This window comes from Panthera tigris, chromosome D3 (genome assembly GCF_018350195.1).
Source record: "Panthera tigris isolate Pti1 chromosome D3, P.tigris_Pti1_mat1.1, whole genome shotgun sequence".
Taxonomy (NCBI): Eukaryota; Metazoa; Chordata; class Mammalia; order Carnivora; family Felidae; genus Panthera; species Panthera tigris.
The window spans coordinates 28,773,154-28,785,471 of NC_056671.1; the positions used below are offsets into that span (position 1 = coordinate 28,773,154).

General features: G+C 39.9%; 1 protein-coding gene across 6 annotated transcripts in view; it reads left to right on the forward strand.

Moving 5' to 3' along the window:
• CLTCL1 (clathrin heavy chain like 1) overlaps positions 1 to 12,318 on the forward strand; it is a 131,328-nt gene that overhangs the window by 94,164 nt on the left and 24,846 nt on the right. For all 6 annotated transcript variants that reach the window (XM_042961804.1, XM_042961802.1, XM_042961803.1 and 3 more), the window contains 2 exons: positions 1,094 to 1,239; positions 11,865 to 12,048. In XM_042961804.1, coding sequence (XP_042817738.1) covers positions 1,094 to 1,239; positions 11,865 to 12,048 — 330 coding nt within the window. The remainder of the gene's footprint in view (positions 1 to 1,093; positions 1,240 to 11,864; positions 12,049 to 12,318) is intronic.

Consider the following 12,318-nt stretch of genomic DNA (forward strand, 5'->3'; position numbering starts at 1 on the left):
TGGGAAGTATACTCTTTAGAAAAATGTCTTTTCAGGGCACCTTGGTGGCTCAGTCATTTAAGCGTCTGACTAGATTTCAGCTCAGTTCATGATCTCATCGTTCATGAGTTGGAGCCCCACATCGGGCTCTGTGCTAAGAGCGCGGAGCCTGCTTAGGATTCTCTTACCCCCTCTCTCTGCCCTTCCCCTGCTCATGCTCTCTCTCCCTCAAAATAAATAAATAAACATTAAAAGGAAAAAAAAAGAAAGAAAGAAACGTCTTTTCCCCCAGTTGTGAGTTTTCTTGTAGGTGAGACACCCATAATTGGATGAGGGGTGTATGGCCAGGCTTTTGTCAGTCTTTCTCTAAGGGCGTGCTTCTGAGGGCTCTGTAGTGCAGGGTACATTCTACTTCATGCCTGGAAGTGGGCTGGACCTCAGCAGTGTGGTGCTCTAGGCTAGCAAGACCTTCATTAGAATGGTGTCTTCACGGGCGCCTGGGTGGCTCATGGCTCAGTCAGTTGAGCATCAGACTTAGGAGGTTATGATCTTGTGGTTCGGGAATTCAAGCCCTTCGTAGGGCTCACTGCTGTCAGTGCAGAGTCTGCTTCTGGCTCTCTGTCCCCCTCTCTCTGCCCCTCCCTCATTTGCACTCTCTCCCTCTCAAAAATAAACAAACATTTAAAAAAGAAAAAAAAAGTACATTTAAAAAAAAAGAGTGGTGTCTTCATTACAGAAATGGAAGCCATTTTGCTATGAACAGTGACCAAAAAAAAAAAAAAAAAACAAACAAACAAAGATGAAAGCAAACATGCATTTCAGCTTCCTATTTAGTGCACTCTTACTGGCTTTGGAGTAAATTTACAGTATGGTCATTGGGGCAGAGATGAGTCTAACCCCAATTAGAGAAAAACTAACTGCCAAAATAAAGCAAACAGAATCCCTGAAACTAATGCCTTTAGACAAGCTTCTCTTTTTGCCTTGAGAAATCTCCTATGTTCTCCTGTGTCTGTTTCAGACTACCATGGAGGTATCCTTCCCTTCTGTTTAACTTCAAGGATAGTCTTGAATTGACTTAACTAACCAAGTTCTTTCAAATGATTTTTAAAACCAGGTGGTACAGACAGCATTGTCAGAAACACAGGATCCTGAAGAGGTCTCAGTCACTGTCAAGGCCTTCATGACAGCTGATCTGCCTAATGAACTGATTGAGCTGCTGGAGAAGATTGTTCTGGATAACTCAGTCTTTAGTGAGCACAGGTGAGGGTATGCTGAGGGTAGCTGCTAACTCAGTCAGATTCAAGCACCTGCCTGATGTTCACTTTTCATTACAGTTTTGTCTCACCTTATCTGCCCAGCCTTATTGGCTGCTCCTCAGACATGTAGCCAGTCTTCTCACTGTGTTCTGTATCTTCAGACCTACCTGTATCTTCTAACCCAACCTAAATCCTGCTTTTTCTAGGATACTGTCCTTCCTCTTGCTGCTCTGGCCTGCATTGTTCTTTAACCTCACTGCTAAGAAAGGGAACTAATATTCATTAGGGGCTACTATGTCCCAAGTATGTTAAACTCTTGAAATCATTAACAAAAGTTTGAAAGCAAATGTCAAGAAAATTAAATCTGAGCATGTATTAGGGAAGATTTGCTGGAGATGTAATGTAGAAGTATGATGAGTAGGAGCTTGGGTAGGAAGAACATTCTAGGCAGAAACAACAGCATGGACAGACACCTTGGAAGTAATAAAATGTGCTTCAGTATGGTCACATCCAGCATTTATCTCCACTTTAAAATTCATTATCAGGGGTGTCTGGACGGCTCAGTTGGTTGAGCGTCCAAGTTCGGCTCAGGTCATGATCTCACAGTTCGTGAGTTCAAGCCCTGCGTAGGGCTCTGTGCTGACAGCTCAGAACCTGGAGCCTGCTTTGGATTCTGTGTCTCCCTCTTTCTCTGTCCCTCCTCTGCTCATGCTCTCTCTCTCTCTCTCAAAAATAAGTAAACATTAAAAAAAAAAGGAGGAAGAAGGGCCTGCCTTGTAACAAGGCTTCAGAGAATTCTGAGATAACATTCCAAGAAATAATGAGCTAATAGTAAAAATATTGAAAAAATGCATAAGGAAACAAGGCTCTATTAGTAAGAACTAGCAATAAAACAGGGTAGACTCAGATCTGCCTAAAGGGACTATGGGTATTGGAATTAACAGGCACAGAATATAAAATTGAATGTAATGTGTTTAAGTACCCAAAAACAATATCAAGCAGATTTTTTTTAATGCCAGATAACTTTGATAAATAAAAATAAATTTACATAGTTGGATTTGAAGTAAACTCTAAATGGGTTTAGTGGCATTAGAGAATAAATGAATGGAAAGATAGATGTGAAGAAATTGCAAGAATGTAGCCAAGACACACAGATGGAAAATGTGAAAGAGTTTAAGAGGTGCACAGGTTAAAGGAAGACCTAATCAGGGCCTCAGAGAGAACAGGGAATGAGACACTGTTTGGAGGGAAAATGATGGAGATTTTAACAGAACTGATAGTTTAGTTCTCAATATCAGGAAGACCAGCAAATCCCAAGGAGGATTAATTTTTTTAAGGGTTTTTTTTTTTTTTTAAGTTATTGTTTTGAGAGAGAGCATGTGAGCAGGGTAGGGCCAGAGAGGTAGGGAGAGAGAGAATCCCAAGCAGGCTCCATGCTGTCAGCACAGAGCCTAGTGTGTGGCTCAAATCCATGAACTTCAAGATCTTGACCTGAGCTGAAACCAAGAGTCGGAAGCTTGACCAACTGAGCCACCCGGGCACCCTAGGAGGATTAATTTTTTAAAACCACCATTACACACATTATAGCAAACTGTGGGACATCAAAAAACAAAAACAAAAACTTTTTTAAGCACCCAGAGAGAAGATAGATTACCTATAAAGAAATATGAATTAGCAGACTTCTGAGCAGCTTCAGTAGAAGCCAAAGGATATGGGATGATATGACTCAGAGTGTATAACATAAGGTTAATGAAAAGTTGGAAATAAAAAAATAAAGGTAGGCAAATGCAAACCTAAAAATTCTGGTATTATACTGACATTGTATGTTAATATACTATGACATTTTATGTTTATATGTATATACTATAAGGTCTTTATTTGTATCATACAAAATAGACTTTAAGGTAAAAACCATTGTTGAAGTAAAAAGAGCCAGTACAGTAGTCCCCCACTTACCCGTGATGTCATGTCCTATGGTTTCAGTGATCATGGTTAACCATGGTCCATCTGAAAGCAGACAGTGTGTCAGAAGTAGAGTAGTAGCCTAACACTGTGTCACAATGCCTACATCATTCACCTCACTTCATCTCATCACCTAGGCATTTTATCATCTTACTTCATCACAAGATGAAGGCTGAGTCCAGTACAATAAGATATTTTGAGAGCAAGAAACCACATTCACTAACTTTCATTTATGATATATTATAATTGTTCTATGTTATTATTAGTTATTGTTGTTAATCTCTTAGTGTGCCTGGGGTTTATAAAATAAAGTTTATCGGGGCGCCTGGGTGGCTCAGTCGGTTGAGCGGCCGACTTCGGCTCAGGTCATGATCTCGCGGTCCGTGAGTTCGAGCCCCGCGTTGGGCTCTGTGCTGACAGCTCAGAGCCTGGAGCCTGTTTCAGATTCTGTATCTCCCTCTCTCTGACCCTCCCCTGTTCGTGCTGTGTCTCTCTCTGTCTCAAAAATAAATAAACGTTAAAAAAAAAAAACTTTATAAAAAAAATAAAAAATAAAAAAATAAAGTTTATCAGGGGCGCCTGGGTAGCTCAGTTGATTAGGTGACCGAGTTCGGTTCAGGTCATGATCTCACAGTTTGTGGGTTCGAGCCCTGCGTTGCGCTCTGTGCTGACAGCTCAGAGCCTGGAGCCTGCTTTGGATTCTGTGTCTCCCCCTTTCTCTGCCCCCTCCCCTGCTCATACTCTGTGTTTCTCAATAATAAATAAACATTAAAAAAATTTTTTTTAATTAAAAAAAAATAAAGTTTATCATAGGTATGTATGTGCAGGAAAAAATAACAAAAAATAGGATTTGGTACTGTTTGTGGTTTCTTTTTTTTTTTTTTTTTTTTTTAACGTTTATTTATTTTTGGGACAGAGAGAGACAGAGCATGAACGGGGGGAGGGGCAGAGAGAGAGAGAGACACAGAATCGGAAGCAGGCTCCAGGCTCCAAGCCATCAACCCAGAGCCTGACGCGGGGCTCGAACTCACGGACCATGAGATCATGACCTGAGCTGAAGTCGGATGCTTAACCGACTGAGCCACCCAGGCGCCCCCTGTTTGTGGTTTCAAACCCCTACTGGGGGATCTTAAAATGTATTACCCACAGATGTGGAGGACTACTGTATAGAATGATGAAATATTCGGTTCACCAGAAAGATAATTCTGAACTTGTATATACCTAATAATAGAGCTTCAAAATATGTCAGGCAAAAAGTGACAAATCTGTAAGAAGACCCAGGCAAATTCACCATATGGGGAGATCTTAACATACCTCTCCAGGTAATTAATAGAACAATTAGCTTAAAAAATGAATATACTAGGGGTGCCTGGATAGCTCAGTCATTAAGCATCTGACTCTTGATCTCAGCTCAGGTCTTGATCTCAGGATTGTGAGTTTGGGCCCTGCGTTGAGGGGCCAAGCTTTTTTAAAAAATGAGTATATTAAGAAGTATACATAAGGGGTTCCTGGGTGGCTCCGTTGGTTAATCATCCAACTCTTGATTTTGGCTCAGGTCAGGGCTCTGCTCTGGCAGTGTGGAGCCTGCTTGGGATTCTCTCTTCCATCTTTCTCTCTGTCTCTACCCTGCTTGGTCTCTCTTTCAAAATAAATGAACTTGAAAAAAGGTTTTTTTAAGTATATATAAAAAATGAGTGTATTAAAAAGTATAGGGGCACTGGGGTGGTTCAGTCGGTTGGGCGTCCGACTTCAGCTCAGGTCATGATCTCGCAGTTTGTGAGTTCGAGCCCCGCGTCAGGCTCTGTGCCGACAGCTCAGAGCCTGGAGCCTGCTTCAGATTCTGTGTCTCCCTCTCTCTCTGCCCCTCCCCTGCTCGTGCTCTCTCTCTGTCTCTCAATAATAAATAAACGTTAAAAAAATTGTTTTTTAAAAAGTATAAAGACAATACTAAATATATTTCTTAAAGTAAATAAAAACAATATAACTAGTGACAGTTAATGTGAATTGTAAGCTTGGGGCACCTGGGTGACTCAGTTGGTTAAAGCATTTAATTTTTGCCCAGGTCATAATCTCACATGGCTCGAGTTCGAGCCATGCATTGGGCTTTCTGCTGTTAGCATAGAAGCTGCTTTGTATCCTCTGTCCCCCTCTCTTTCTGTCCCTCCCCTGCTCATTCTCTCTCTCAAATAAACTTTTTTTCTAAATGTGAATTATTGGAGCGCCTGGGTGGCTCAGTGGGTTAAGCGTCCGACTTTGGCTTAGGTCATGATCTCAAGGTTCATGGGTTCAAGCCCCGTGTCAGGCTCTGCGCTGACAGCTAAGAGCCTGGAACCTGAGCTCTGTGTCTCCCTCTCTCTCTGCCCCTCCCCTGCTTGTGCTCTGTCTCTGTCTCTGTCTCTCAAAAATAAATAAACATTAAAAAAAGATTTTTTTTTTAAATCAAAAAATTAAAAATTAAAAATAAAATAAAAATATGAATTATAAGCTTACTGGAATGAATTTACATATATTCAACAAGTAGACATGGTTACTAAAGAAAATCAGAAGACAAATAAATGAAAGAGCAAACTTCTACAATCTGTCCACTCAGCCATTATAAACAACTTGATGTAAATTCATGAATGATCACATCATCTTGAAAGACATTAGTTTTACCCACATCACTCAAATTCATTGCAATACCCTAAAACACTCTATTTGTTTACTTATGAAACTTGACAGGAAGATTTTAAATTTTAAATCAGGGGTGCCTGGATGGCTCAGTCAGTTAAGCATCCAACTCTTGGTTTCAGTTCAGTTCATGACCTCGCGGTTCCTGAGTTTGAACTCTGCATCAGGCTCTGTGTTGACAGTGTGGAGCTTGCTTGGAATTCTCTATCTCCTTCTCTCTCTGCCCCTTCCTCTCTCTCTCTCTGTCTCTCACCCGGGGCGCCTGGGTGGCGCAGTCGGTTAAGCGTCACCCTCCCTCTCAAAATTAAATAAATAACATTTAAAATTTTTCAAAAAAACTAAATTTTAAATCAAAAAGATAAAAGGCCAAGAATAGTGAAGATGCTGCTAACACAAATAATAGATCACCCAAGATGTGAGAGTAGGTTTTGGGATGACAAGGTACTTACTCTGATCTAGAATAATTACAAAATTTAAGACATGGTGGTTTGTGCAAGGAATAGAAAAACGGACCATAACAGTAGAGCAAAGAACCCTAAAATATGCCCACACATATGTAAAAAACTTAACTTGTAACATCTGGCTATGCAGATAGAAGTAATAGACTTTTCAGTAAATAATGTTGGGACAATTGATTACCCATGTGGGTGAAAGTTAAAATTGGACCCCTATCCTATACTCTGTAAAGATTTAAATATAAAAGTTAAAACTATAATGTTTTTAGAGTTTACGTTTAAAAGAAGAATATATTTGTGGCCTAATGAATGCTTAAGTCAGTTGCAAAAATATATAGACCATTTGTGAAAAACTTGCAAAATAGGACTATGTTAAACTTAAGAACTTTATCATACTAAGATGAGAAAAAGGGAAGCTACAAGCAGAGATGACATTTGCAACATACAGAACCAACAGAAACTAGCATGGAGAACATACAATAAAAGAAAAACTCCTGATAACAACCTGATAGAAAACTCAGCAAAGCACTTGAATGGTCCTTCAGCAAGAGGAGAGATAGCCCCGTGAGTCTAAGGCAGGACTGCAGCCTCATCAATCATCAAGGAAACACAGTCTGGCCGCTGTGTACTGCCCCTTTCCTCCTGCAGAGCAGTGGGGATCTAGCTCTCCTAATCAGCCTTGATGAGAATGTCGAGCAGCTGGGCCTCTTATATGCCCTGTTGGGAATGTTTTGTTCCTCTTGGAAAGCAGTACATGTTAGAAGGTGTTTCCACTCCTGGTTCTGAACCCTGAAGAAACTCAGCTCACATGTATCAGGAGACATATGCAAGAATGCACAAAACAGCACAGTTTCCAGTAGCAAAGATCTCAGAGCAGTCCAGATACCCATCAGTAAAAGGGCTGTGGTACTGTCATACAGTGGAGTACCTTGTCACAGTGGAAATTAATGCTTATCCAACAGCATGGGTGAATCTTGGACCTAATTTTTAATACTTTTTTTCCCTTCTTCCCCGCTTCTTTTTAATTATTATACAGTAAAATTGGCCTTTTGTGAGGATGTACAGTACTAGGAATTTCACACATGCCTAGATTCATGTAAGTAACCACCATAGTTGGGGTACAGAACAGTTCCCTGACTCTGTGAAACTGACTTGTGCAAGCTGCCCTTTACATTTGTAGCTCCTGTACCCCTGACAGTCACCATCTGTCATTTATCACTATCATTCTAGTTTTGCCTTTCCAAGAATGTCATGTAAAAGGTATCACATACTGTGTAATCTTTTGAGACCTGGCTTCTTTCACACCTTTGAGATGTATCCAAGTTGTTGTGTGCATCAATAGTTTGTTCTCTTTTATTGCTGAATAGTGCTCTGTTGTATGAGTGTACAACAGTTTGCATATCTGCTTGGATATGCAGATCGAAGGACATTTGGATTGCTTTCAGTTTGGGGTGCCTATGAATATAGCTGCTATAAATGTTTGTGACCAGATTTTTGTTTGAACATACCTAGCAGTTGCTGAACCATTTGTTATATGTATGTTTAACTGTTTAAGAAGCTGCTAAACTATTGTTTTCCAGAGTGGCTGTACCATTTTGCATTCCTACCAGCAGTGTGAGAGAATCCTAGTTGCTCTACATCTTCACTAGCACTTGGTATTAATGGTATTTTTAATTTTAGCCATTCTAATAAGTGTATAGCAAGATGTCATTGTGGTTTTAATTTGCATTTCCCTGATGGGTAATGATGTTAAACAATTTTTCTTGTGCTTACCTGCCATCCATATATCCTCTTTGGTGAAGAGTCTCTAAATCTTTCACCTCTTTTTTATTTGGGTTATTTGGTTTTTCAGTGTTAAGTTTTGTTCTTTATTTTTTTTTAATGTTTATTTATTTTTGAGAGAGACAGAGTGTAAGCAGGGAAGGGGCAGGGAGAGAGAGGGAAACAGAATCCAAAGCAGGCCCAGGCTCTGAGCTGTCAGCACAGAGCCTGACGCGGGGCTCAAACTCACAGACCATGAGATCATGACCTGAGCTGAAGTCGGCTGCTCAACCGACTGAGCCACCCAGGCGCCCAAGTTTTGTTCTTTAAACAGTCTGAATTCAAGCCCTTTGTTTTATATGGGATTTGCAAGTATATTTTCCCAGTGTGGAGCTTGTCTTTTTATTCTCCTAATAGCACCATTTGCAGATTAAAAGTTTTCATTTTGATCACGTCCATGTCATAAACTTTTCTCTTATGGTTTGTGTTTTGGTGTTTAGAACTCTGTGCCTAATCCTAGGTCAAAGATTCTTTCTGGATTCCTTCTAAAAGTTTTATAGTTTTACATTTTACCTTTAAATCTATGGTCCGGCATCCAACAATGTATGAAGTTAAGCTTGAGGTTCATTTTTTTACATGTGGATATCCAGTCATTCCAGCATTATTTGTTGGGTCCTTTCTGCATTGAATTCCTTTTGCATCTTTGCCAAAAATCACTTGGCCGTGTAGTGTGATTCCTCCAACTTTATTCTTTTTTTTAATTTAAATTTTAGTTAACATACAGTGCAGTATTGGTTTCAGGAGTATAATTCAGTGATTCATCACTTACATATAAAACCCAGTGCTCCTCACAACAGGTGCCCTCCTTAGTACCCATCACCCTTCTAGCCTATCTCCCACCAGCCTCCCTCCATCAACCCATAGTTTGTTCTTTATCATTAAGAGTCTCTTGTGGTTTGTTTCCCTCTCTTCTCTTTTACCCCCACTTGCCATACGTTCATCTGTTTTGTTTCTTTGATTCTACATATGAGTGAAATCATATGGTATTTGTCTTTCTCTGATTCACTTATTTCACTTAGCATAATACATTCTAGCTCCATCCACATCATTGCAAGTAGCAAGATTTCATTCTTTTTGATGCCTGAGTAATATTCCTCTGTGTGTGTGTGTGTGTGTGTGTGTGTGTGCGCGCGCGCGCACGCGTGCGCTCATGTGTATATAAAAGGTATACGCATACACACACACACACACACACACACACACACACACACACACATAGTACATCTTCTTTATCTATTCATCAGTCAGTGGACATTTGGGCTTTCTTCCTAGTTTGGCTCTTGTTTTGTTTTGTTTTTTTATGAATTTTATTGTCAAATCGGTTTCCATACAACACCCAGGGCTCCTCCCAAATAGGTGCCCTCCTCAATGCCCATCACTCCACATCTGCTAGTTTGGCTATTGTTGATAATGCTGCTATAAACATTGGGGTGCATGTACCCCTTTTGAATGTGTATTTTTGTATCCTTTGGGTACATACCAACTGGTATAATTGCTAGATCATAATGTAATTATATTTTTAGTTTCTTGAAGAACCTCCATGCTTTCTCCAGAGTGCCTGCACCAGTTTGCATTCTCACCAACAGTGCAAGAGAGTTCCCCTTTTTCTACATCCTTGCCAACACCCATTGTTTCTTGTGTTGTTAATTTTAGCCATTCTGACAGGTGTAAAGTAGTGTTTCATTGTGGTTTTAATTTGTGTTTCCCTGTTGATGAGTGATGTTGAGCATCTTTTCATGTGTCTGTTAGCCATCTGGATGTCTTCTTTGGAAAGGTGTCTATTCATGTCTTCTGCCCATTTTTTTAACTGGGTTATTTGTTTTTTGGGTGTTGAGTTTGATGAATTCTTTATAGATTTTGAATACTAACCTTTTATCAGATATGTCACTTCCTGATATCTTCTCCCATTTTGTAGGCTGCATTTTAGTTTTGTTGATTGTTTCCTTCACTGTGCAGAAGCTTTTTAACTTGATAAAGTCCCAATAGTTCATGTTTGCTTTTGTTTCCCTTGCCTTCAGTGATGTGTCTAGTAATAAGTTGCTCTAGCTGAGGTCAAAGAGGTTGCTGCCTGTATTCTCCTCTAAGATTTTGATGGTTTCCTGTCTCACATTTAGGTCTTTCATCCATTTTGAATTTGTTTTTATGTACAGCATAAGAAAGTGGTCCAGTTTCATTCTTCTGCATGTTGCCATCCAGTTTTCCCAACACCATTTGTTGAAAAGACTGTCTTTTTTCCATTGGATATTCTTTCCTGCTTTGTCAAAGACCCAACTTTATTCTTGTTCAAAATTCAGAATTAGCCTTGTCTGTTATTGACAGGGAAACCTCCTGGAATTTTTATTGGAATTGCATGAGATCTATAGACCAGTTTGGGGATGGACAGTTGCTATTTTTACTATGTTTAGTGTGAATACAGTGTGTCTCTCCATTAGATCTTTAACTTTTCTCATCAGCATTTTATATTTTTTAGTATCTAGATCATGTACATGTTTTATTAGATTTATACCTAAATATTTCATGCTTTGGGAGCTATTGTAAATAGGTACAGGGGTTTTTTTTGTTTACAGTTGTACATTGCTGGTATATAGAACCCCAATTAATTTAATGGTTAACCTTGTATCCTGATATGTTGCTAAGCTTACTTATTTGTCCTAGAATTTTTTTTCTTTATAGATTCCTTGGAATTTCTATCAATCATGTTGCCTGCAAATAGGGACAGTTGTATTTCTTCCTTTCTAATCTAGATGCTTTTTATTTATTTTGCTTGCCAAACTGCCTTGACTAGAGCCTCCAGTAGAATGTTGAATAAAAGAGGGGAGAGTGGATATCCTTGTCTTCTTCCTGATCCTAGGGGGAAGCATTTGGTCTCTCACTATTGAGAGCTGTGGATATTTTGTAGATGGCCTTCATCAGATTGAAGAAGTTTCCTTGTATTTCTAGTTTGCTGAGAGTCTTTATCATTACTAGGTGTTGGATTTTGTCACATGCTTTTTCTGAATCAATTAATGATGATCATGCTGTTTTTCTTTTTATGATTCTTAATATGCATTACATTCATTTTTTCCCACATTTTTAATAAGGCAAAAGAAAACAAGTTTTATAAGAATGTATTTAGTATGATTAAAGTTCAAAAACATGAAAAACCACCTATATTGTTTATATACACAATTTATATGGTAGAATTATAAAGAACCACAAAGAACTAATAGAGGCACAGTTCAGGAAAATAGGCATCTGTGAAGTGGGAGCAGAGGCAGCTCCTAGAGAACCCACAGCCGCCCTCCAGTGATTGGGGTGCTCTGATTTCTCCTAGCTGGTACTTTCTCAAGACTTTGGACCACATATACTTCATAAATATTCTAGTGTATCTATTCACCAATCACGTGTATGTATTTTAAATATTTTTTTAAATTTATTTTTAACATTTATTCATTTTTGAGAAACAGAGACAGAGTGTGAATGGGGGAGGAGCAGAGAGAGAGGGAGACACAGAATTCGAAGGAGGCTCCAGGCTCTGAGCTGTCCAGAGCCTGACACGAGGCTCAAACTCACAAATTGCAAGATCATGACCTGAGCTGAAGTCGGACACTTAACCAACTGAGCCACACAGACACCCCTTAAATATTTTTAAATTGGAGGTCTTGTGCTGGTCAACCTTCGAAAGAGTGTTGTATACAGCTTTCATTCCTGTGATACTGTGCTGACCACCCCTTCTTCTCAGGAATCTCCAGAATTTGCTGATCCTGACTGCCATCAAGGCAGATCGTACGCGGGTCATGGAATACATCAGCCGCCTGGACAACTACGATGCCCCAGACATTGCGAACATCGCCGTTAGTAGCGCACTGTATGAGGAGGCCTTCGCCATCTTTCGCAAGTTTGATGTGAATGCATCAGCAATCCAGGTGAGCTGCTGAGTGCTTTCATGTTAAACCCTAGTGCCTTCTGGTTGTCCGATATGTCTCTCAGATTCTTGTGCTCTTTTCTGCTCCTCAACAGTAACCCATCTTCCCAGCCTGTTGGCTTCTTCTCTGTTGGGTGCTCCTGCTGTCTGGCAGTTATCCCCACTTCCTGGTCATTCCCCTAGACTTGGGTACCTGATGCAAGGTTGTGTGGTCAGCCCTGGTGACTGAGGTGTTCTGATTGTCAGGGGCCCTCACATGTGACTGCTGCAG